This window comes from Mastacembelus armatus, chromosome 9 (genome assembly GCF_900324485.2).
Source record: "Mastacembelus armatus chromosome 9, fMasArm1.2, whole genome shotgun sequence".
Classification (NCBI taxonomy): Eukaryota; Metazoa; Chordata; class Actinopteri; order Synbranchiformes; family Mastacembelidae; genus Mastacembelus; species Mastacembelus armatus.
This window is the reverse complement of record NC_046641.1, coordinates 18,462,882-18,489,217: the sequence shown is the minus strand read 5'-3', so window position 1 is coordinate 18,489,217 and position 26,336 is coordinate 18,462,882. Positions and strand designations below refer to the sequence as shown.

At 41.7% G+C, this 26,336-nt stretch overlaps 1 protein-coding gene across 4 annotated transcripts; it reads left to right on the top strand.

The window, feature by feature from the left end:
* Positions 1 to 3,644: 3,644 nt before the first annotated feature.
* On the top strand, positions 3,645 to 24,359 carry hs3st1l2 (heparan sulfate (glucosamine) 3-O-sulfotransferase 1-like 2). 4 transcript variants are annotated; one of them, XM_026322437.1, is made up of 4 exons: positions 3,645 to 3,860; positions 15,564 to 15,695; positions 21,780 to 22,167; positions 22,917 to 24,359. In XM_026322437.1, exons 3-4 carry the CDS (start codon positions 21,910 to 21,912, stop codon positions 23,580 to 23,582), a joined length of 924 nt encoding a protein of 307 aa, XP_026178222.1. In that variant the 5' UTR covers positions 3,645 to 3,860; positions 15,564 to 15,695; positions 21,780 to 21,909; the 3' UTR covers positions 23,583 to 24,359. The 4 variants fall into 4 exon arrangements, with proteins under 4 accessions (XP_026178222.1, XP_026178221.1, XP_026178220.1 ...); XM_026322436.1 differs by lacking the exon at positions 15,564 to 15,695 and having other exon boundaries at positions 3,645 to 3,855; XM_026322435.1 differs by lacking the exon at positions 15,564 to 15,695.
* Positions 24,360 to 26,336: the final 1,977 nt, after the last annotated feature.

Below are 26,336 nucleotides of genomic sequence, written 5' to 3'. Positions count from 1 at the left end.
TCCTGCACACACCTCTGCAGGTTTGATCCCAGTCTGGGTTGTATGTCTCAGGTTACGCAGCCCACAGGGATGGGACGGAGAGCTGACATGCAGAGTCAGAGTGCATAACTTGGTAGTACGAGGGGCTGCTTCCTGCCCTGCATTATTAATACCTGATGTTCATGGGTGACCTGGCACTCACACACTTTACTCGACAGGCCATGAATGGTGCAGTGTGTGTGTGTGTGTGTGTGTGTGTGTGTGTGTGTGTGTGTCTGTGTATATAGGAGAAAAAGGGAATTAAACTGGAGTGCTACACAACCGCATCCAGTTCACTGCATAAAATGTCTCCCTTTGGAAGCAAGCAGCTCATAAATTGCTTAATTCTTACCTCGGTGTCATTGGTTGGGATTGTGAGGTGCAACACTGCTAATAACTGTTAGTTCTGTATGACCAGCTTTGCAATTTGTTCTCGATAATCTGCCTTAGTTCAGTTAGAATTGGTGGTTCATTACTTCCTTAAATGAGACCGGTTTTATCCAAACACAGCCACTGGAAAAACTGGAAGGTAATAGAGATGATTTGTCTTGAAAAGAAAAAGATGGAGTGGAGTGGGACTGAGCGATCTGTCACAAAGCCCTGTGAGAAAACTTCACTGACAACCATATAATGAGCCTCTGTGAGGATCTCCCACCATTTTATTGTGTCTTTATCTCTCCTCTAAACTGGGAGGGTGAAAAGAATAATAATTTAAAAAAAAGTAACGGGCTGCAAGTTCGGAGCAAATTACCCATGCTTATTTATTCAGAGGTGCCGCCTCATAGAGCAACCAACCCCCTGGGTTTTCTCACAGGCCCCAGCGAGCGGCAAATCATTTTGCTGTTTGGAAGGAAAGAAAAATGACAGAATAAAAAAGGTGGAACAAGGGAAAGGAAGAGGTAGTGTCTCCCAAGAAGTTGTAAAAAGAGGAGGGCTGAGGCGAGGGAGATTACAGGTCAGAGTCAGGGAGGAGCAGAGAAAAGAGAGACAAGCAGATCTGAACACAGAGAGGATGATGAAACAGAGGAAAAGAGGTTTTTGGAGGAAAGTGATCAGAGAATCAGATCAGAGCGATAGTTAGCTCGAACCTCGGAGGGAGAGAAATGAAAGGAGAAACAGGGGAGAGGGCGGGGGTGATGGAAACCGGCAAGGGAGAAGACAAGGAGGGGTGAAGGGCTGGTTGAGTGTCTCCCAGGGGTCTCAGAGGGAGAGGAAGATGGCTCAGTGAGCGCACCCCCCGCAGAGAGACTCAACAGGGGGTTCGCTTTTTGTTTTGCAGAGGAAAAAAGAAAACCTCCTCGCCACTCAACAGTAACAGGGTGATAACTGAGCCTTGTCTGCTCCATATTTCAGCTGCTGGAGGAGCATTGTGCCCTCATCTCCTATCCCCAAAGCCCCACACACACCCAGTCCACCTATTGCACACACAGTCACACAAATATACAATCTGCAGTACTGCGGCGGTGACATGTTTCACATTATTTACTCTGTTTTCCAACACACTGGACTTGAAATATAACAATCTGTTTTTATCCATTTTTAATTTTAAAATGCAACTGCACATAAAAAAAAAAAAAAAAAAAATCTGAGCAGAAAAGGCATTAATTTTAAAAAGTGCTTGACTGAGGTGAAAACGTTTGTCTTAGTAAAAATAAAATGAAAACAGACTTGATGTGTTCAACTTTCAAAAATCCTAGAATAAAAACAGAAATGAACAGTGAACAGAAATGTGAAGCACATGAACAGAAGCCAAAGCACCAACTTGTGTTTCTTTACTACAAATTTGCATTTGGAGGATTTTTTCCTTGAAGTGTGACCTTCATAAGTTGTACAAAAGTCATCAGGGGCTTTGAGTTTAGACCAGTATCTTTCACTAATCTTGAAGGCTAAGTCACGTGATAGTCTATAGTTTTTCTTATTGTGAATAATCCCATGAAAAAATGAGAAGTATTGTGTCTCTATCTAAAGCCTTACGGGTCTATCTTAGTCCCCTGTGCCACAGGGCTCTACTTTCATCCAAAACCTATTAAAAACTCATTAATGAGCCAGACCGTTGCACCGGGTGACATGTTCCTTCAAACACACACTGTAGTCAAATTTACTCACACACTGCTATTGTAGGAAATAATCTCTAAAGCACCAAATGTGTATCCAGCCACTGCTGAAAATAGTCCCCCAATGCACCATTTCCTCCTGTTTTGATTTTGAAAAAAACGGTTTTAATGTATTTAATCTCTTGATGAAAGAAAACATTTTATTTGTGACATATATTTTAAAGATTCATGACTCGACAGGAACCAGTAGAAGAAGGAAAGTCGGACGAGGAGACTGACAGCAAGAAAAAAAGAGAATATCCCAACCTTATCTCTGAGGTTGTTAAAATCCACATTCTGTGAACAGTAGGACCTGTGGCCCCTCTCATCCTTTGGGGTGTTGTGCACTAAAAATCTCAAACCAATCTCAAGATGTAGGTGGATCTAAACCACCTCAAAAGCTAAGAATCTGTGTGTTAACCTCATTCTCATCATTTTCTGGTACAATATGCTGGAGCACAGAGCAAACACACAAGACTGTACTGTTTATTAATGTGCTCAGGCTCCTGAGGAGCCGTTTAATGTGGATCTAGAGCAGATTAGCAGGCTGAAGCTAAATTCCGTAATCGTGTGATGGGCTTAAAACTGAGTGGGGGTCTCCATAAGGTTCAACCTATCACTGTCTTTTTCAATTAACTGTCATTGTTCATGCAGACCATCAGCATTTTCCTCTTCCTCTATTTTATTATAATGTACTAAGTGATCATGTGAATATTTCGCTTCCTTACTACATAAAATTCATTATTTCACTTTCCTTGCTTCTAGTTTAGTGAGCCTGCCTTATTGTTCTTGTTCCATAATCTGAAGCTTTTCCATCATGATTGATAATATTTAAGTGAAGAGGTTGCAAAACATTCGTTCTTAGAATCATGTGTAACTTTGATCAGACCTTTAATTTTTAAAATAAATACTTAACTTGTCAATGTCAATACTTTACTTAGGTAACCTTAATATATCACTGATAATCATTTACCAAAAACCTTAAATGGTGTTCAATCACATTCAACAACCACTAACAAGTGGTTCGTCCCTGAATAATTAGAAAGATTTCTTTTCCTCTTCACCTACAGGCAGGTCAAACATGGAAAGTGTAAAAGATGAAATATTTCACTGATATGAGGTGAAACACAAAGCAGTAGCTGACAAAGAGAAGCCTATCAGAGAGATTTGGGTTATTTGTTGCCTTTGTGATGTTTGTGTCAGCTCTCTGTAACTTATTTATGATTCAGGGGACTCGCTACAGTGAACTGAAGCAGGAATATTTGGAGGGAAGACAAAGAGGAAGGTTAAAATCCAAGAATCATGTCAGAGGATTGGCTTGAGCTGAACAGGAGCAAAGAGAGAAGAGTGGAAATATTTGGCTTCACGAGTCTGTCAAGGTGATTTGATGAAAAAAAAAAAAAAAAACTGATGTGAGAGAAAAGAAAAAGACGAAGGGAAAAAAAAGGGAAGGAGGAGAGGGAGAGGGGTGTTTCCCTGAGGCAGAGATGTGAACTAATCTCTCTCTCGCCCTCCCTCTCTCAGTCAGTTGCAACAACACGCTCATGAGGTCGGCAGCACAAAGCCGAGTCTCCCAACCAGCGCACACACACTCACACACACACACACATATGTGCTCACCTCCAAAGTAACACCTGGGAACTGAAGCAAAACTGAAAGAGGAAGGAAGAAGGAAAACGAGTCGGGAAGAAGTAAAGAAGAAAAAGGAACTGGTGCAGATCCAAAGAGTAAAAGACATTTTCAGGTCAGGTAAGACCTTTTTCACTTTTTGCTTATGTTCTTCATAATATCACACTGAATGTGCAAGTGTGTAAAAAGCTGCGTAAAGTCCCACCTCACGCTGTGCAGGGTGACTGTACCTGGACAGGATCAATGAGCTCGCTCTGTAGGAGTTTACAACCTCCCTGCTCCTTATAGGAAGCTCATAAAACCATGTGGGCATACACAGTAAAGAAGTACAGACTGAATAGTTTGTGGAGCTTTTATATCATAAATCTTCACATGATGGAAAATTTCAAGGTTCATTCATGGTATAGATAAGTTGTCTTTTGTTGTGTGTGCATTCAAGCATGTGCAGGGTGTGTAACCAGCGGAGATGAAAAAGTGAAGGATGCAAAAGCAGAAAGATTGCTTTGGGTGGAAGTGTTAAAAATCTAACAATAGAGCTCCCAAAAAGACCATTTGTGCAGGGCTGTCGAGAGCTGCATTAATGATGTGCTTGTCGAGGTTTAACACCAACATGGGCATTTGTTCCTTTTGGTTCTGTGGAGCCAGGATCCAGAATAACTTCTACATAAAAAAAAACACCACTGCAAAAAAACAAGGCAGAAGTAGAGAAAGGAGTTGGGTGACATTATTACTGAGCCACAAAGTTCACAAAGAGAAATGTTCAGGGTTGATGTGTCAGACTTTGCCACGGAGAGCCCAGACTTTTTCTACCAATAGTCAGCTTTGGTTTCTTTTATTCGTGACCACGACCGCTCTCTAACCTCAGCCCTGTGGTTACGATTGTTCAAGATTTCCTACCCATAAAGTTTAACTCAAGAATGTTTACTGACAGTAACTGTAAGCAAATCATAACCACAGTGTTGTCACAGCATAAAACACATTTCTTCTTGTTCCAGAAGTCATTTGTAATATGTTGTTGACTGCCACAGGCCTGGGCCTGGTGTGGTGCGTTGGGCCTGAGGGGCACTCAGTGTAGAACAAATGTAAAGTGTAAAGCAAATCATCGTGGGATGATCCACTTTGGTGTCTCCAAAATGCAAACACATTGAAATAAGATTTTTTTATGACTTTTAAAGGCAAATGATTTCTGCCAACAGGCTTTCAAATAACAAAATGCTTATGAGTCATTCTAGATGTATTTTGTTTGTATTTTAATTTGGAGAACTTGTTGCAAAGACAAGAATGTAAATGGTTTAGATTTTATTGTGTTAACCTTAATATTTTGTAGATTGATTTATATTTCTCTCCTAATATGATGAAATAATCAAAACAGAGCTGAAAACAAAAATGTATCTATATGTCTATGTGAACTGTGAACACATGACAGCCAAAACATGTCAATTTCCAACCAGCTCCACTTCTTATGACACTCCCATATGACTAATTGGCTCAGTGAGTCTGTGTTGTGAAAAACAACATTAACCTGGAGCTCCTGAAAAATCCACAGACTGTAAAGAGACGAAACACGAACAGATGCAGGTCAGACGCTGCGTTTGTTGTTTTTGACCTTCACTCTGTTTATAACAAGCTGATGCGAGTAGAGGAAGAGAAAGAGAAACAGGAGCGGCAGAGAGCAAAGGTATGAATGGACTCATTGTCTGGTGTGTGTGTGTGTGTGTGTGTGTGTGTACTGAGCGAGGGGGGCGTGTTTTGTGTGTCTCAAACCATGAGCAATCTGTGTCATGTGAGAGGTTAATGTTACACCAGGACGGGGTGCATCATGTCAACAGTTTATGTAACGTGTGTTGTTTTTTTAAATGTTCAGTCTGTGATAGTGGAACAGAGATACAGGACTTCCTAGGAAGAGCCATCTATCCACATGCAGCTATGTTACTGCTTTAATAAGTTAAAGAACAACTGGTTAGTTAGAAAGGGCAGTGACTGGTCTATAAAGGTACAGTGATAGCTAATCATAGATAATCACAGATAGTCAGTGTAGATCATTTCTTTATGATTTGATTGGACAATGAATTTCACCAAAATTAAAGCTGTAAGATAAGATCAAATGCAACCATCTGAGCAAACAATTGCTTATTTATGAATCCAGCAGGTACGGAATTGCATTTTCCTTTATCTGGGGCACTTTGAAGAATATCCACCGCTTTTAGCTCTGTTTTGGTCACCACCACCTGAATATCAGAAAATATCTGGCTCTGTAGCTGCTTCTGCAGCTTTGTCTGCTGTTTGTTGCTAGAGTGATTTTGCTGAAAACAGCAGTCTGCAGTGAGAGCGAACCAAACGTGAAGGTTGCTAGAAAAGCTAATCTAATAATACTGATTACAGAACACCTTTAACTTGCTCATGATAAGATTCAGACACTAGAGCAACAAAACAAAAACAAAATACCTTTTTGTGTTTTTTTTTTTCTGCCAAAAAAATTCAAATCATTCCACCAAGACTTTGAGTGATCAAACAAAAACTGAAAATCCTGTTTTTACTTTATAAAAATATTCATTTTCACACAGAAAGCTGTAATGGCGCCCAGGAGTGCGATATGAATTAAAAGCTTTCTACCAGTAGAAGTCATTGAAAGTGTTTTCTGCCCAGGGATGTTTCAAGTGTTTAAAGAAATCAGCCGAATAAATGTCTCCTGCAAGACACATGCATCATACTGCATTATAGCTCTAATAAGAAACAGAAATGGTAAACTTCAGTTATATTACACTCCAGAAAAGTTAAAGTACTCCACAAAGACCAAAACAAAGCAGGATCACAAACTGCCAAATCAATTAAAACCACAGACGGTAAAACAGGCAAATCAATTACAAAGTGATTAGAACATAAAACACTGTCGATAAAATGCAGACAAGCAAGGCAGCAGCGATAAACATTCCACCTTAAACCAATTTTATGGTATTTCAGGGCCTTTTTGCACCAAACTGTTTCCTGTTTACCTCCAAATGGAATCGATTTAATTTCCCCCAAAACACATTAAGATTACAAATTTAGGAAGCTTCATTGCTGGAGCGTCACAGCTACAAATCCTTGTTTAGACAAAACCCTAATTCTGCAGAGAGCTGGAACCCCGGGGCCATGCAGAGAACAGTAGGATTATATTTTCTGTTAAAAACAAAGAAAGAGTCAGGGAGGAGAAGCGTGGGGGACGAGTGGGAGATGGAGATAGTGAACGTAGAGAATTAGGGACAAATTGAGCAAAGTTCAATGGAAATACGGCAAGACAGCGTGAGCAAGAGCAATTTGGATCAAAAGTAAAATGGATTTTTTTAGAAAATTGAGAACATGGGGCGATTTGAGAGCACGATAAGAGCCTGAGAGCGACATTTACAAAGACAGTGTGTCAAATCTAGGGTTGACGTGTGTGTGTGTGTGTTTGAGGGGGTCTCTGCCACCTTAGTAGCCAAGTGCATTATGGCTGTTTGGGCACATTAAGGGGCATTAGCCGGAGGAGCAGCTCTGAATAATGCATGGACTTTATTTATGAGCAGAGTGCATACCTCCTCTAAAGCTCACTGAACCAGGACACACACCTACGTCCACACACAGACACACACCCATTTTCTCTCCATCTCTCACATGCTCATAAAATCGTGAAATCTGCCAACTTGGCAACCTGAATATATTTGTGTGTAAAAAGAAGCATGAGTGTGTGTGCAACTATGTATGAGTGTGTGTGTGTGTAATTCATCACACCAGTGTGACTAACAATCTCTCTCAGACACCTCCAAATTCATGACATAAAAAGTGAGCAGCAGGGTGGCCGACGAGCCCATTAACGTCTCACACACAATCACAAACACATGCACACACAGCGCACCTACAGGAGAGTCATAACTTCCAATAATCAAAACTCTGTCACTTCGACAATTGATTTTTCTCTGAGTTTTGTCGCTCTGAGTTTATTACTTCACACTTTTGTTCCAATGTGAAATACTGTTTGACAGGTGTCATTACAGAAATAACTGCAGGGATGAAATGCAGAGTCTGACTGAGTCAAACTCATCAGTAAGACCTTAGTTTTAACTAGTCAAGGTGATTTAAGGTAGATTGGAGGGTGTTCTGCTTTAATATTAATGAGAAATTAATGAGGTAACAAACTAGTTTTTGTTAGTAAAATGTACAAACTTTTTCTAGTAAATATCTTAAAAGTGACATTTACCTTTAAAGCTCCATTGTTAGTTTGACAGTTTAAATGAGCATAATAATGGTTTTGTCTGTTTTAGGCAATTAACTACAAATTTGGGTCTTTTTTAGATTTCTATTGACTACTGGGTCTACAGTTAAGATGATTAGGACTTTATGAGCCCCTGATGGGAAATCCATCACAGTCTGCATAAGTACACCGTAATATGTAGATTTCCAGCCTTAACAGGTTGCAGTTTTGCAGACTCTCAAGCCTCGGCTGCAACATCGACTGTTGTTGTGGTTTGATGTTTTTTAATACAGCGTATGTTGAAGGATCCCAAATGGATAGAAGTTTTTAGGCTCAAGTAATCTGTAGAGCCATGGATTATTTGAGGTTATAGTGGTGTTTAAAGAGTTGCAGGGAGGCCATGTACTCAGGAGGTCAGTGTTAATGTGTGACTGTAAAACCTTGAGATAGGAGTTCATCACAGCGACAGCAACTCGTCCTGACAGAGTGAAGGTTCACAGACTCAAGCTTAGCAGGGGAACTCACAAACATGCAGCGTGTCGAGGCTGTCACACCTCAGCGGATCAGAGAGGTGACAGGGACCCCTGGTGACAGACAGATGGAAGAAGCAGCAAACCCTACCTTTAGCAACACACACACACACACACACACACACACACACACGCACACACACGCACACACACGCACACACACGCACACACACGCACACACACGCACACACGCACACACACACAGTCTATGTTATGCCCCACCAGTGTAGGCATGGCCCTGACAGCTCAGCCGCACTGTGAGAACGCCAGAGTCTTAAATTTTATCTCAGCCCTAAACATAAACATTAATGGATAACCCCACTTAATCACAATCAGTCCTGTAAGGACTTACACAGTCACAGACTGTATCTGGGAAAGTTTCAGCATCACTAAAAATACATCAGACAGGAGGAAACATGGTCAGATTAATGATTTTAACCTTAAGGTTTTTCCCTCCACATAAAGTTGTTTACATGGCTAAAATTTTAACATCCTGTGTTGCTCCTTGCTCCATCTTCTTACAAGTTATCAGGCCAAAACAGCAAAATAAGACTTTACTTATTCAAGATTTTAAATGACAAGTTTATTTTCTCAACATAAATAAGAAGTCCCTACGTGTCATAATCTCTGCAGCTATGACAAATGGAGAGCTGTATGTGCTTATGAAGACTGTATGATTTGATTTAAAGCCCCAGAACAGCTATTTAACTGAAGTAACCGATGTTCATTGCAGACCATAAGACTACATATTCAGGTTTGGATGCTGGACTGTTGCCCTCACAGTGTACAGTATTTCAGCTCTGTTAATTACCGCATTGATCCCTGGAGAGCATTTTCCTTTCACTTGCCCTCCTGCGCCCAGAGCTCAGAGATCAGCTACCGAGCAGCCGTCCTGGGGCTGGCAGGGTGTCAGCGTCTAGTTCAAGGGCACATCAGCAGAATGAGACGTCTGTCAACACACTTTGCTCGAGCCAACATTTTCCGGCTGATGGATGATCTTCCCACTTACTATGAGCGGGAACATCATCACTCCACATGAGCAGAATACTGAAGCAGGCAGACAGTCCAGACAAGAGTTGACAGTAGAAAAGCATGTTTTGCAAACAATAGTAAAAAGCCTGTATGTCTTCATATGTGGAAGACAAGGTGTACTCAGGAGGTGTAGAGTCGATATTTAAACAGCATTTTCGCCAGTTTTCCTGTTTTTGTTGGTTCTTTAATGGTTTGTTTTAATGTTTCAGATGCTTTGCTAAACTCACAAATATCTGAATTATGAATAAAATAAAGTGAAAATAAACTTTGTCATTCTGCTACCACAGAGGTCAAATTTGGTCATTTTCAGCATTCAATCTTCCATCTGTTGAACCCTTATCATATCCTACTGATAGACTGTGCCTCCACCGCCCTCCTGATGTCCTGCCAATTAAAATCAATCAATCCAATCTCCCACATATTGACCTGCTCTATACAGTAACAAAGTCATTACACTCGAATCCTGGCCCGCTTCCAAAGTGTAAAAGAAAAGGATCAAAACAAGGTCATGGAAGGCAAACAGAAAGGCTCCAGAGGGAGGAACAGCACTTTGGACTCACGGGGTGACCTTGATGAATTCCAGTCAGTAGGTGGGAGCTTGAATCACAAGCTGGGTGGAAAAGTGCGTGTGAGGTTAGTGATGGAGGAACACGGTGGCATGTGGGGGTTAAGTAGGAAGGAAACAAAGCCATTTAAGAGCCATAAAGTGCCTGGTCAATCAAAACCACCCCTTGCCAGGCACTTCATGTCATCATTTGTTTATGTGGGTGTGCATACGTGTGTGACTTTTCAAAAAAAGATTGACATAGTACATGATGTGTATATGTTACGGTGTTTGTTGGAGAATGAATTTGTGCATTGATGTGTGCCAGTGTGCCAGTCTGGACTGTCAGTGGGATGCTGGGCTCAAAGAGAAAAATAAAGGGAGAAAGGAAAAAAGGATGCACCACTAGTGGAGCTTTGTCAAAATAGTGACAGAGCAGATGCAGTGTTAGAGCAGATTAGAGTGTAATTTGTCCGGCAGTATCACAATGTGGGTGTGTGTGTAAATATATGTGCATGTATTTGCACCTATGTCTGTGCCTCAAAGTTTGAGTTTCTGCCTCATTTGTACCCACTGCAGGACTCGGTCCATTATAATCCTCCTATTCGACTTGCAGATACAAGTTTTGCAACTGTCAAATTAAAGAGTCTAAGGCAGCCTGTAGTACTGTGCAAAAAGGACATTATGTCCAAAAGGTCTCACATGCCCTAATGATCCACAGAAGCAGACAGGAACTTTCTTCCCACCAACGTAATGGTGTCATTTAGAAATATGTAACAGTTGTACCCAGAGAGAGAAAAAAGAATAAGTATAAATATCTTCAAATGAGTACAGAAAACAGTGTTTTGTTAGCACAGCGACAAAGGAAAACTGCGCATGTTGTAACAGTATTGACTACAACACATACAAAATATTTAAAAGCTGCTTTAATTCATTTTTAGCACCTAAAGACAGAAAAAAAAAGACTACAACTACAGCAGCTGACAAGTACAAAGGCACCACCACATGCTCAGATGAAATGTTCTAATAGTGTAAATTGGCTACACTCAATTTTGGGCCAGATTTGCCCCCTTTCCAACAGTGGTGAGGGCACGGCCTGATTTCAAGGCTTTTCACAACTAACTGGTGTCCATAAGATTATTTTCCTGCTCCTGATTAAGTTGGAGAAGATCCCACACAATTACGACAACAACACGAGTGACGAGGCAGCCAGCTGACGTCACCAATCCTCCTCCATATATGTTTTTCTTCTGAAGTCACGTTTAATCATGCAGGTTTCTGTGAGATCTTGTTTGTGTGAAGTTGCCGCTGTGAAATCGTTACTACAAACAGCAGGTGTGTGGTCTCACAGTCTGGCCAAAGTGTCTGGTGTGTGCATCTGGAGGACAGTACTGCTAATAGCTGGTTAGCTGGAATAATAGCATGTCTGTGGTCTCCCACGTATTTACAATGTGTTAAGATTGGAAAATCTTCTAGTATCAAAACATTGGCAGATGCAGGTGCCAGCACCTACATGGAAACTGATTACTGACAAAGTGCACAGTTCTCGTAATCCTACCAACGTTGAAGGCTTCAAAGGAGGCAGAAATCAAATGTTCAGTTCTTCTCTGACAATTTTAACACTCATTAGTAGATTCAGTTTGTTGCCTGTGTTTCCATATAGGATTACACCTCAGTACTACAGATGAGAAAACTACACAGGGACTCATTTATGGCACAGAAAACACTGATTTAAACCAAAAATGCTGCTGCGGTTCATAGGAAGATCTCTACTAGTGTAGCTTTAAAAAGTTCAAACGTGACTACTGGCCAGAGTATGTCCCTCTCTCTGTGTCTATGTTGATTTTGGGGCTAAACAGTTGAGGCACCAATCGCACTAATCGTCCATTTTGGACAACAAAGCCACCAGCAGCCAGTTTGGTTGATTACTGTCGCCACAGGGCACCGTTTGGCTGTAACACCACACCAACTGTGGTGTCGTCTGTAGCCACCACCAGCAGCCTCCCTCTTCCTGTGATTCTCTCTCTATTGCTTCACTTTTTCCATCCTTCCAAACCTTCTTGCTTTAATAATCCTCAGTCCCTGGGGTCTACTGCCCAGATGAGAGGGATCTAAACAGTTGTTGCCATAGTAAGTTAGCAGCAGGAGCCCAAACACGCCTGACTACTGGCATATCATTTATTCCTCTTCATATGTCATTTGCTTTCCTCTGATTTTCCTCCACCCTTCACATCCTCCTCTTTCACATAAACACCATCTGCTTTGTTTCTGTCCTTCATGTTGTTTTCCTTCAATAAGTACAATATGTAACCCAGAAAAACCACAGTCCCAGACCCAGATAATATTTGGGCTCACTGGCCCGTGATGATATTGACCAGACACAACTCACGTGCCTCCATCTGTCAGCTCGCCCTCGTTCCAGACGCCCATATGTAGACAAGCGTGACACTTTCACGTACAGCAAATGACACTGAATTCACCCAAATAACGAGCCAATGGTGTCTGTTGCACATGCTGTTGCCCAGAGGGACACACCCAAACCTTCCCATCCCTCATCCCCCCTCTACCCACCCACAGCACTGTACTCCCCACCCAACACACATACACACACAACTATCGTGCACCACACTAGTGTCCTGCTTTGCCTCAGTGACAGTCAGGTTAAATCCACTCTGACGGGTCAGGATCCTCTCACTGTCAGGCCAAGCTGTCTGGACTACTTTCACCATGAGAGCAACCACATATGTTGTGTCTAAAAGCGTGTGTGTGTGTGTGTGTGTGTAAACAAGGGCGATGGCAGTGGGGTGGGGACGGGTGTGAACGTGTGTGGTCTGTGATGCTGCAATAATTAAAATGTTTGGCCTGTCAGAGGAGTGACCATCATAAGGCAATCATCCAGTCTGAACCACATTTACCTGCACTGAAATATATATTTTATATATATATATATATATATATATATATATATATATATATGAGGACCAGCTAAAATATCCTTACTGTCAAAACATCCTCAATCAAGGTCCAAAACTCTGATTGGTCCTCACAACGGCAGATATACTGTACAACACCCAGACATGTTACTTGCCAGTGACAGTGCTCAGTCATTCAGGACAAAAGCCCGTTGAATTAGAGCAGAATAGACACACACTGCTGTTTGGGTGACTTTTATACACACATCATTACTGAAATAGCTTGCTTTTTATGCACACACACACATGCATACACACACACAGATTCCTTTGGTACCCTACATCCCATAATCAAACCTGGTTCTGCACAGGTTCTGATACCAAACGTCTGCACACACCCATGCTCAGTCTTCATGCTCCAGACACTAAACACCGGAGAGGAGAAGGAGCAAGCGTGTGCTGGCGTTTGACCCAGATCTTGGCGCGTGCACTGCTAAAGATGCGTGGGGGGAATGACAGGGGGGAGGTTTTTGGAATGGGGAGGGGGTGTCTGGGTGTTATGTGTGAGTGAATAAGATGATGAGGGGGTGAAAGGGCGCTGCTGGGTGCTGTTTCCAAAGAGTCTAATTTGAAAACCAGCAGGGGTCTGATGTGTAAAAGATGGACAGACATCAGCGAAGGTCAGACTGAGCCAGACACAAACAGAGCAATAGAAGCCAACAAATAAAAACCGAAAAAATGACATGAGATGAGGACAGACCTTCAACAAGCTCTCTCAGTCTGCTAGAAACACACTGCAAAATACTGCAGCTGGAAACTCACTACATCAATGTCTGAGGGCAGGTGCTGCTTTTAATTTCATTAGTCTAATTAGTCTAATCACTAACACTACTGGCCAGAAAGCCAGCAATCTGTGTATTTGTTCCCCACTAGATAAACCATTAGTTTACACTGCACTATTTGCACAGCTAGTAGAAATACAGTCCGTACCTAAAGAAATAATTTACACTCTGCTCTGAAATGAGCTCAACTGTGGATTTAGTAGAACTGATGATTTATGGCTATTTGTTGTCCAAGCGAGTAATATAGCACCACCATATTCCATTTTTAATACTTTGGTTATCTTTGTACTGTAAATTTCAACACACGTGTTTTACTTGTGAATTCATACTACACCACGTGGCTACAGCAGTGACATATAGGCTCCCTCATAAGTACCACTGACTTGTGTTAGTTTCAGCTCATTCATATTCACATATAAATGCAGAAAAGTTGCTTAAGCGATGAAGGTTGTTATCTCTCAACTACAGTTGTCACCTGCCACACCAACCACAATCCAGCACACCAGCTTTTTCATATTTTTCTTCCTCCCTCTTTTTTGGGATCTGTGTCTGACAGGATCATATTAGGGACCTGTCTTCTTGATGTTCAGAAACGAATCAATAGGACAAATGAAAACTCCGTGACTGTGACTTAGTAAAGTCTTTAATATACAGTGTACCTGCAGCAGTCAGGGACACAGTCAAAGCATCTGGACAGTATCACGTTAACATTCCTGATTTACCCAGAGGCTGTAGTTATCTTGTTATTTAGCAGTCTGCCTGTGGCCAGTTAACTGTGAGGGAGCATTGATATTATGGCTGGTTTCTTGTGGGTGATGGCAGTTGCATGTAATGTTAAAATCAATATGGCTACAAGACAAGTCAGCCTGATGCTGCAAAACACAAGACATGGTGCAGAAGTGTAGTAATTATAATGGAATCAGTGTGGATGGGCGTGTCAGGCTTTAACATGGAGCCTGCTGTTTGATTTCTGCTTAAACATTCATTTTTACGACACTGTGACAAAGAAATTCTAACTGCAGTGCTTCTTTTACGATCTTTCCCTCAACCTAACCAAGTTGATTTTGTTTGTGAACGCATCCGACCCTTAACCACACCACAAAAGACGTTTCAGCAGTGACGGGAAAAACAGAAAAATTGACGTAGTCCAACCAACTGGGCCGTCAGCTCAGAAAATGCTCCAATGTGATGTTCTAATAGGGCTTGTTGTGTCTGGAATATCTCTATGCGCCCTCTCTCAGCATTTGTGCATATGATCTTGTTAATGCCCATATGAGTTCGGGCAGCACAGATAGGGGCATGCAGCAGTCAAGACCTACTTGGGCAGTTCTGTCTTTATTCTGAATGTCTCTCAGGAAAAGATCAAATCTTCCACTCACGCAGGCAACTTAAGCATCTCTCTCCTCAGGCTCAGGACCTGGTGCCTCGAAGTACTCAGACGGACAGAAAAGGTGCCTGAAAGATGCAAAACTCCTCGACTTCAATAGAAATGGGAGTTCTTTTTAGTCTCTCATCCACATCTCATGTTTCTTTCATCTTATCTGTGACCTTTTGAGAGACCTGGCAGCAGATGGAACGCTTTGTTGGCCTTAAAAGGATTTTTGAAGCATGTTATGATCAGAAAAGGAGAAAGGTCGACTTGTAGAATCTTGAATATCTTTTCTGTATTCATATATCGTCAGACATCACAAACCACCATCCAAATTCTAACTTCTGATTTTCCTCCATCTTTTCTGTGTGTATACGGAGGAAGACGGGAAGAAGGCCCGCGGTCAGCCTGAACTGGAAGCATGACCGATTCCTGTCTTTCTCAGATGGCTTCATCTATTGTGAATACGCCCCCCCTACCCCCTCCCTAAGTATTGGGCATCTCCTCTCCAGGCAGGTAATGAGAACAGGATGGGAAACAAGACCAGCCTTGTTACATTTCCTTTGTTATTCTGAAAGGTAATCATGTCCGTGGCTGTGATAACTGTACGAATGGAAAACTGAGAAAGTGTGGCTGCAGTGTTGAGGTTAAGAAAGACAAATGGCTGAAGAAATGAAGGTGAGGCCAACAAACAGAGAAAAAGGAAGGAGAGCAGAGAGAGAGTTGGATGAGGGGAAGACTGAGTGGAAGACGAAAGAAGTGATGGAGGACAGTTTTATCTGACTCTCACAGCCTTGGTGATATGACAAGCTTGGCAATCCACAGGGTTTCACCATGCTACCCCCTACCAGGGACAATCTTACTTGCCGGCTTCCACATACACCCTCCCACAGTGCACGCACGCACACGCACACACACACGCATGCACGCGCACACACAGACCAACTGTACCTCAACCTCATCCCGCCTCCCTAACGCCCATCTACTAACTCCCTCCCTGCCACCATGTGTCTCCTTGTAAGGGATAATCCTCCCCCCAACCCCCAAAATACCATTGCTCAGTAAAAAGATATTTCCAAGGGCCTGTATCACACACAGTTGCATGCAGTGTTTTCGCACAAAAGGCACAGACACTGCACACATTCAGACAAGACAACACACACACACACACCAAACCTTATAAGACAGAGGGACTCTCCCTAAACGCAGTCGACAGCATCTGCCTTTCACAGATAATTACACTCCACCCTCCCCTTCTCTTCTGTCTCCCCATCTCGATCTTCTGGGCCTGGCTACACACTTGTGTTTGTCACTATGGAGACTTCATGCTTCATTGCCAATTCTGGCATTGTTGTTATTGTTGTTGTTTGTTCTCCCTATCCATGCTGGCTAATATGACTCATGCCAAGAAGCGATGAGCGGGAAAGACAAGCACTTGCAATGACTCATGTGAGCCTCATTGAGCAGAGCTGAGGGGCTAACTCAGAGCTCAAATGGTGCTGATAAAAAGAGCCATCTAGCTATTAAATGGTGATAATGAAGTTGGCCATTTTGTTTTGATTTTGTGTCTTTTACACCAGTGGGCCCAAGCATGAAGCCTCCAAAAATCTTCTACAACACTGAAGTATGGCATGTTTTGAGCTCTGTTTGTTTAATCAAGTGCTTTTTGAGCAACATCTCATACAGAAAATAAGCAGAAAACACACATATCCATGAGTATTCTCCTTTTTCACACAATTTCCCACAAAACGCATCAAGTGCAAAACAGGCAATTAAGGATTTTACTGACAGCTAAATCATAGAAAATGAAAGCACAGAACGCTTTTGGCGTGCCATTTCACACATATAAACCCAATGCTGTCTCATTTCTAACTCGTCGAGATTAAAAGTTCATTGACTTAAAAAATATTTCAGGGCAGAAAGGTGTGCTTTCTGTTTTATTTATGAGCAGCTAAGAGGCTGCTGCAGGGCATACCTATTAGCATGGTGGTGGGGTTTGTTACCAGATCCAGCTCATGAAGAAAGAGTTAGGAGCACGCTGTGGAAGCAGAGAACAAAGGTGTGGGTTAGAAAAGAAGGAAAGGTGAGAGGAGGGGAGGAGGAGGTGGAGGCGGGTGAGGAAGGTCATGAGGTGAGGTGGAAGTGAAGCGACTTGACAGCAGGGGAATATTCCAGTTTACGGAGCAGTCACAAGGGACTCATGCAACCCATTAACACAAGGCATGTGTCTGGCTGTGCAGCACACACACACACACGCACGCACGCACGCACGCACGCACACACAAACCTCCCAAAAGACCCCTGTCTTTGTCTGAGGTGCATTTGAGCTGTACAGACTTCACATTGTGATTGGCATCAGCCCACAGTTTGATGCTTGTAGGTGAAAAGCTCAGTGCCAGCAGCTACAGATTAGAATTTGTACAGAGAGTAATGCTGGAGAGTAGTGTTATGAAAAACTGAACTATAGTTCAGGAGCTCAAACATCTCAGAGCTTTCACCACAAATGAAAATGCATTTTTGGATTAGTCATCACTAATTGAGCACCACATTTGGTTTCCCAGGACAATTAGTTAAAGGCTAATCTGACGGGTTTGGTCAGCACATGGAGCCTTGCCAGACCACTGTGACTGACTGTGTAAGTCAACATCTTGAACTGTTTTGGAAGCACGTTTCATGAGTTTTAATCCGTTAGCTGTGCTTTGACTGAAATGATTTGTTACACATTTTGATAAACTAATCTTAGAGTAGTTTACGACTGAAACGCACCAAGACTCATGCAGCATTCCTCCCTGCTGCCAAAATCAGCACAAACATCTGGACATGACAGCCAGACTGCCCCAGGCAATATGGCGACAGGTGAGACACATCTTAGAAGGCCCATTGTGGCGTCTTAGTGTAAATATGTGTTATCATTATCATTGTGAGCATATTAACATACACACGTGTAATTGTAAATGTTAATATCTGTCTGTGAATGATTCTACTACACCTCAAAGGAAAAATTTACTTTTCAGGTCATCAAGTGCAGCTACTCAATTCTCAACCACCACTTTGTGGTAAAAAGTCCAAGGGGAATAAAAACAACCTTCAGCTCTTTTCATAATTAAGTACTGGCCTTGATTTTGTTGATATAAAATAAAAACTTATCTTCAGAGCAGATAAAGAGTAGGAATTCTTTAATATTCCCCTGGAATAATCACATGAAAGTATACATGATTTTTATTCTAACTGTACACACACACATTTTTAACTGCAGTTGATCTGAAGAGTATATGCTAACTACATTTTCACTTCACTCTGAGCCTCGCCTCACTGCATCACATCACAAGTAAATAGTCACAACACCCATAAACACCTACGTCAACAAAATCCACTAACTACTGTTCACTGAAACATCAGCATCAGCGAGGGGTGGCAGAGGTTGCAGCACCGATGACGACAATGTCACCAAGCCAGGGGATAGCACAGAAGGTTGGGGGTGCAGACACTCCCAGAAGGTGCAATTAGTGCTCTGCTACAGGAACAACACTAGACAGGGTTCCTCCTCTGAACCAGAACATTGTTACACTAATTAATAACTCAGTCACATCAGGATGGCTTCAGTGCGACAACAATAACAACAACAACAGGAAAAGCAATGGCACTAACAGAAAAACAAGAGGATGTAAGGATGTAGTGATTTGCCAACAACTCTGTGCTGTGCGTTAATAAAAAAAAAAAAATTTAAATCACTAAAAATCTGAGCTTTAGTGTTGAAGGTTTACAACTTGTATTTTAAAGTGCAGCTAGAAGAGAAATGTGATGCCAGAAATGTCAAACAGTGCTGATGTTTGCAGAGTAAAAGTGTCTTTCTGCAGGGAGAACTGAGTCATGCATCATAACATGTGCATTGTGCTGTGTGATAAATCTGCACATTTTAGAGTGGCCTTTTATTGTGGCCAGCCTAAGGCATCTTGATATGCCACACCTGTGAGGTGGACGGATTATCTCGGCAAAGGAGAAGTGCTCACTAACAGATGTAGACAGATTTGTGAACAATATTTGAGAGAAATAGGCCTTTTGTGTACATAGAAAAAGTCTTAGCTCTTTGAGTTCAGCTCATGACAAATGGGGGCAAAAACAAAAGTGTTGCGTTTATAATTTTGGTCAGTGTAAGAAGCCAGCATACATCTCTCTCCTCCAAAGCAGCTTTGCAGGGCAGAATGCAAGTCACGATTTGCAGTTACACTACATTCACACAAATTATGTAAAACGTGAAAGGAAGCACAAAGTCTTGGGAGTGTTCGTACATTTTTACAGTCACTGTCACATCATTTAAATACCCTGGATGAGCTACTTTTGCTCTTTGAGCACTTTGTAATCTAGTGAAAGCACATTTTGTTCAGCTCCTGTTGATGAGTTTTCTTCAGCTCTGACACTGACACTGATTCAGTAGGTGTCAGAACTTCCTTAGTGGTGATTACAGTCTGAATGAAATGACATGAATATGGCATAAAGTGAATTTATTACCTTTTCTTAAATAGACTAGCCTAACTCTCACAGCACTCAGCAACAGTTTCTCTCAGGAAAGTTATCGGACAAATGAAAATCACAGAGTAAAAACAAAATGAAATCAGAGGGAAAGTTTGTGCACAAAAATACAAATTACAACATTAATGTTTCTATTCCCCCGAAACCTCCTCACAAAGACAAGTCATGACAGTATATGCATGTGTGTATTCATAAAATTAATACAAATTTTAAAAAAATCAGATAAACGCTTTAAAAACTAAACAGAAGATTTCCTCAAATCACACAGGTGACATTTTCCTCCCTGCTCTGGATTTCAGCAGCACAGACCTCAAAGAAATAGTTTGGGATATACTCACTGTTTTTGCGAAGTGTTGCATGAGTAAATAGGACCACTCTCTAGTCTGTGCTTTCAGTATGAAGCCTCTGGAAGTCTCCATATCATTGTCTCATATTCACTTGAATTTACTGTTTGCACTTGGCTTTAGGTGTCACTCTCCACAGCTCGTAGGACATTTTGGTCAGGACCATTACATGAAATATAAATTTATTTATATTTTTATACCTGAAAACTGGGTGAACAATGAAACACACATTTGAACTCTGCCTTCCCCAGCGTGGAATAACCCTCCAATCAACTTACTGCCAACAGGTGGACCATGTGGTTAGCTGTAACGAGAAGCGTCCTCAGATCTGCCTGTCTGAAAATCTCACAAGACCCCTGACAACATTTAGTCCCATATGTTCAACTCCCAAAATATGACACATACAATAACAGATTTATATTCAAACAAAATAAATAAATTATACAAGTGAACAATTATTATCGTTGGTCAAATCAGCAATTCTCAAAAAATAATCAAATAAATAATCAATAAATTTCTTTGTGAAAACATCAAGGCAAATGTCATGAATCATGTTAATGTAAGACAAAGCTGACAGACTTTAATGGAGCATTAAGGAAGGGAAAGGCAGATGTCTGTGCATTTCCTCCTGTACTGTCTCATAAAATGAAGTGAAATATCTCAATGATTTGGATGTGACATCCTCATTTTTGTGCTTTCATCCCGGGAGTCATGAAGAACAGCCTCACCCTGTTCTTTGTGGTTAAGCAGCTGATCGAACACGCGGGTCCAAGCGCTTTGCTGCAGGGCAGGATTATTAAAGAAGAAGAATGAACTTTAAAATAAATAGATGTTTATAGAAATATTTATTTTAGCATTTCTTGTAGCAGATTCTTCTTGAAAACAAAACAGCCTTAGATGAAAGATCAGTTGAAGGACTAACCTTCACCAAGTACTGATTTAACTCAACTCCTGGAGACACATTTGGACATTCAGGATTCTTGGCAATTTGTCTTCTATAATGTAAAACTGGTTCAGCTGAACTCAGAGGGGGTTACTGCTCCTTGGGGAGACCCTAAACCTCATAACAGCATTAATTTTCCATGCATTTCCTCTCTATCTGCTTTAGATCTAGATGAATATTTTAATATCCTCTGGTCATAATCACATAACAGCCCTATATTCTGGGCTGGAGCCACCACTGCTTGGACTAGGACTTTGTAAATGGTATATTAAAGTGCAGCACCATCTCAGACATATGGAATAATGAAACAGTCGAGCAAGCATGCGTGCATGGAGCGACTGCTGTAGCTATGTGACATGAAAAGAAACTACACTCGTATAATCTGAATGATGCTGGCGATGCATCCACCCACTCTCAGAGCAAACATTTCTCATTTTCATTCTTTTTGTGCAGGATTTTTTTTGATGATTTTGGTGAATCAATGACAGATGCAGCCTGTTTTTGAAACGTGTGTTTGAGGAGATGTGTTAGTGTCTTTGTATCTTGTTAAAATGCCCTTTAATATTTTAGGAAACAAAAGCAGATGTACCTAAAGCAGACAGTATCACAGAATATGTTTTTCTAACAGTCTGATCACACTGCCTGTTTATCTTTGCCAAATTTATCTCTCATCTATGCTGCATTTCCACCACAAGGACTGGATTAAAGAAGAAACAGTGTGAGGCAGAAAGACTGGACAAAAAACACTTTATTTGACCTATTTGTTTATTTTTTGGCTCATAGGTTGTCCAATTGAGGATCTCCCTCCTGAGGCCCCCTGCTGACTGATAACAAGCACAACAGGTCTGGGAGTTTAATGAGCGAGTACACCTAACCTTCAGTCCACCTGTGTATGTGTGTGTGAGGGGGCACCATGCTGTGGACAGTGCTACTCGCCCTGCTGGTGCTTCTGCTGCTGCAGACTCAGCTTTCTTTGTGCTTAAGGGAATTACGCACCGGGGGTTCCACCTCCTCTGCCTACTCCTCTTCGTCATCTTCATCCTCTTCCTCTTACAATGCCACCCAGCAGAGGCTGCCCGGAGCTATTATCATCGGCGTGCGGAAAGGCGGCACCAGAGCTCTGCTGGAGATGCTCAACCTGCACCCAGATGTGGAGGTCGCGAAGGCTGAGGTAAGGTCATTCCAACAGTGGTGGAAACTAGATATATGTCAGAATTCTCTGACATATTTGTGACAAACATATTAAAGGGTTAATCTAGGAAATAATAAGAGAATTAATTAATATTGATCCTGAAGCATGAATGAAATGCAAACACCAGATGTGTGACTTCAGTGCCCTGTATGCACTGACTTAATGTTCCAAAAGCAGTAGAGTAATAAATCCTCTTCACTGACCTAATCGGAGTATTGATGTACTGTAGTTAACCTCCTTTTCCTCCACTGTGTGTGGAAACTGTGTAATACTGAGATATGACTCAATTGTCAGGTCAGATGAGTTTATTTCAGGCAACACACACACTTTATCAGCGTCAGTGCACAAATGCAAAGATAAAATGAGAACAAAGTCAGGTCAACCTGTATAAAGTTGTCGTGTACTTGTGAAGTTATGAATGAAGACAGGCCTTTTCTGATGAAGCTGCGCAGACAGAAATTCTAATCAGGATAGGTCGAGGTGCGGACTGCAAAACTGGAGACTGTGCATGGAGGAATAGATTGGTTTGAACAGGATTGGGACAAAATGAGAGGTGAATATATTTTAGATGGTAAAAAGGATAAATTACTTGTCCCTTCAAATTCTTTCAGAACCAATAAACATTTTCAACATCATTACATCAAAAAATAGGGCAGAAATTTTAATAGACATTTGCCACTTTTTCTTCATCTTTATTAAAATTTCTCCACCTTCTGTCCTTCTGGCAGGTGCACTTCTTCAATGTGGAGGAGCACTACCGCCGAGGCCTAGCCTGGTACCGAGCCCAAATGCCCTTCACTCTTCCTGGTAAGTTAACAGTGGAGAAGACCCCTGGCTACTTCGCAGCCCCTCATGTTCCTGCACGTGTCTGGGACATGAACCCAGCCATCCGCCTGCTACTCATCGTCAGGGATCCAGCTGAGAGGCTAGTCTCTGACTACACCCAGGTGCTCCACAACCGCCTGACCCGCCACAAGCCTTACCAGCCGCTAGAGGAGCTCCTGCTCCTCAAGGGTCACATTGACCCTGAATACAAGGCACTGCAGAGGAGCCTGTACCACCAGCACCTGGCCCACTGGCTAGAGGTCTTTCCCAGGGAGCAGATCCACGTCGTCGATGGTGATGCTCTCATTCGGGATCCTTTCCCTGAGCTCAGAAAGGCAGAACGGTTTCTAGACCTGCCACCGAGGATCACCCCCAACAACTTCTACTACAACACCACCAAGGGTTTCTACTGTCTCATGTCTGCTGGACACGACAAGTGCCTGGATGAGTCTAAAGGCAGGCCACATGCACCACTGAGCACCAGGGCCTTTAAAAAGCTTTGCCGGTACTTCCGGAAGCCCAACAAGTTGTTCTTTGAAATGGTGGGGAGGTCATTTGCCTGGTGCTGATCCATTAAATGAACCGCACATGTGGAGATGCAAACACCACCTAACCAATGCCAACACCTGCAGGGACTGAAAGGGAAAAGAAAACTGTTGTTTGTTCATAGGTAGATAAATAGAAAGACTTTAGCGCATTTAAACATCCCATGTTGTTGATACCAGCTCAGGTATAAATTTGGCCAACACGAGTGGCACATATGTTTGTGATGACGTTCGGAGAATTCAGACTTTTGGTGTTGAACATGCAGCCAACACAATCCTTCACAATGACCGTGCTGGTGCCTCCCAGTGGATAAAGTCACTTGACGAAACTACGACAACTGTGCCATACAGAGGTTTGAGACTGCACACAGGACTACATGTTAGTGCGGTGTTAAAAGGTGCACAGACTGAAGTAATGTAGAAATAGACAAGTAATGAACAGATGGTTGAATTTTGTTGCACTATGAACTCCAATTGCGTAAAAAGTCAATGAAGGGTCAATGTAGAAAATTTCAAACAGAAACCAGCTCTGGTTTTTCTCAGCAGTTCTGACTTGTTTGTGCATTAGAAAAAATGTTTTAGTTGACTCATGCTGTTTACATCATTCTTTTATTATTTACTAGCTTGACTTTTAGCGATTCAGTGAAAATAAGTTTTTTTTTTTTTTTAGCTCTTTTGTGAGATGCCACCATGACAACTTATTTTTGGTTTCTTTTTACATTCAAAGCCAATGTACTGCTATCATTAGCGTGTCTGTGTTTTTGACATGTCCTTTTAATAAATGTGTTCGGTCCCACACTGTCCTGCCTGAAACCAGCTTTGAGGTTCTAGAAGATCAAACATAAAGACACACACATACAGTACTGAGCCAGTGACAGGGTCCTGTGAAAGGGCTGCAAAGATGCTGTCAGTGTCTATTTAACATGAACTTTACATCCAGGATCAAAGTATATCTACGTTTCTTTTAATCATGAAGTGATACCTGACATGGAATTACCTCTTGCTTCAGCACCACACTAACAAATCACAGCTGTAAGTCACCTGAAGGCCTGTATCTGTGTGAAGCCTGACTTTCTTCAAAGCCAAAATGGTCTTTTGTATTACCTAAATCAGTACATCTGGGAGGAAGAGGTCAGGCTGATACATCATGACATCTATACTGAGAGTTGAAACCATGGGATCAAAGGAGATGTGGTCTCACTAAACCACAATCTACTAGACAGGGCGTGTAAGGTTAAACACTGCTGAATGGGGCATTTGATTACACTTTCAAAAATATATATTAATCCAACTAGGACAGCTACTAATTAATTACTGACTTATTGGCTCGTTTTCTAAATACAATCTGCATAAAAGGAATAAAAGTAAAGAATGCCCAACACTATAAAACTCAAAAATATTGTATTTGAAAATGACTAAATGCAGATTTTCACTTTGGGGAATCTGGCACTTTTGCTTTAAAAAAAAAAAAAAGTAAAAGTAATGAAAATAGTTGAGTTCAGCTTGTCATCTAACACAAACGTCACAAATAAGAAACATTTGCTGCATTTATTTTGAGCCAGTCTACAGGATTATAGTATTTTATATATATATATATATATATATATATATATATATATATTGGACAGCACCTGGTGTCATGTGTCAGTAAATAACTTTAGATCTGGACCCAAACTGGCAGACAAACAAAAAGAGAAAAACTCAAGCCAAGGTGTCATGTGCCGTGGCAGTAGTGCTCCTCCTGTGTTCATGGGGAAAATCCAGGAACACAGGAGGAGGACTAGGAAACACGGAGAACCACATGAACACTGGACACAGTGGAGAGCAGCAGGAGACTCAGAACATATGAACCAGGAGAGGCACATTATGGCAGAACCTGTAGGAGACTCAGGGGAGCGTGGCTGATCACAGGAACCAAGGCACTCAGAACACAGGAACCAGGAGAGGAAAGAGAACAGGAACCATGAGCAAACTCAGGAGAGTCTACTAACTCACAGGAAAACAAGAACCAGCAGACGCAGAACCCAAGAACCAGGAGGAGACCGAGGAGACTCAGGGGAGTGTGGACACTCACAGGTAAACGTACAGTCCAAAGACGAAAAGGAAACACATGGAAATGGCAAGCTGACTGATCCACACACTGTAGTGGTTTCTCTGATCTAATGTGACATCAGATGTTATCCATTCTTAAATGCCTGATCCACCTGAGGCCTAATAACCATCACATGTGCCTCCTCCCCTAGTTGTCCAAAGAAAAGCCATACACACACATAGAGACCAAGGGCCCTGACAGACCCAGGAACAAACACACAGGTGACAGAAATTACCAGAAAAATAAAAGTCCCAGACAGGAAGCCAGGACATGGATCGTGACACCTGGCTAAATTCAACTGCTTTGTTAAGTAACCCTGACTGATAACAAGGATAAACAAAGTTATTAAACAGCCAAATTAGTTTTTACATAATTTACCTAAACAAGCATAAAAATGACGATTTTTGTTGGTTTTACTGAAAAACAAGCAAAAGGATTTTTCAGATAAATTCATCATTCAGACATTCAGACTGATATTACACAATAAGCTGTCAGTTTCACAACAAGCTTTAATCATATGACTTTTTTTTATGCCAGACACAAACACCACCAGCGGCAAAGGGTCTGTCACAGATTCATTGGTAAGGTACAATTTGCAGTATCACAAATTATAAACGTCTGATCTGAAAACTGTGAACATGTCATTTAAAACTATATTAGTGGAGCTTTCAGCCACTTGGGAGCAG

Excerpts from the sequence above, each read along its gene's own strand:
- hs3st1l2 (XM_026322436.1), top strand. The coding sequence starts at position 21,910 with ATGCTGTGGACAGTGCTACTCGCCCTGCTGGTGCTTCTGCTGCTGCAG. Across the intron at positions 22,168-22,916 it reads TGGAGGTCGCGAAGGCTGAG|GTGCACTTCTTCAATGTGGA; the intron begins GTAAGGTCATTC and ends TCCTTCTGGCAG.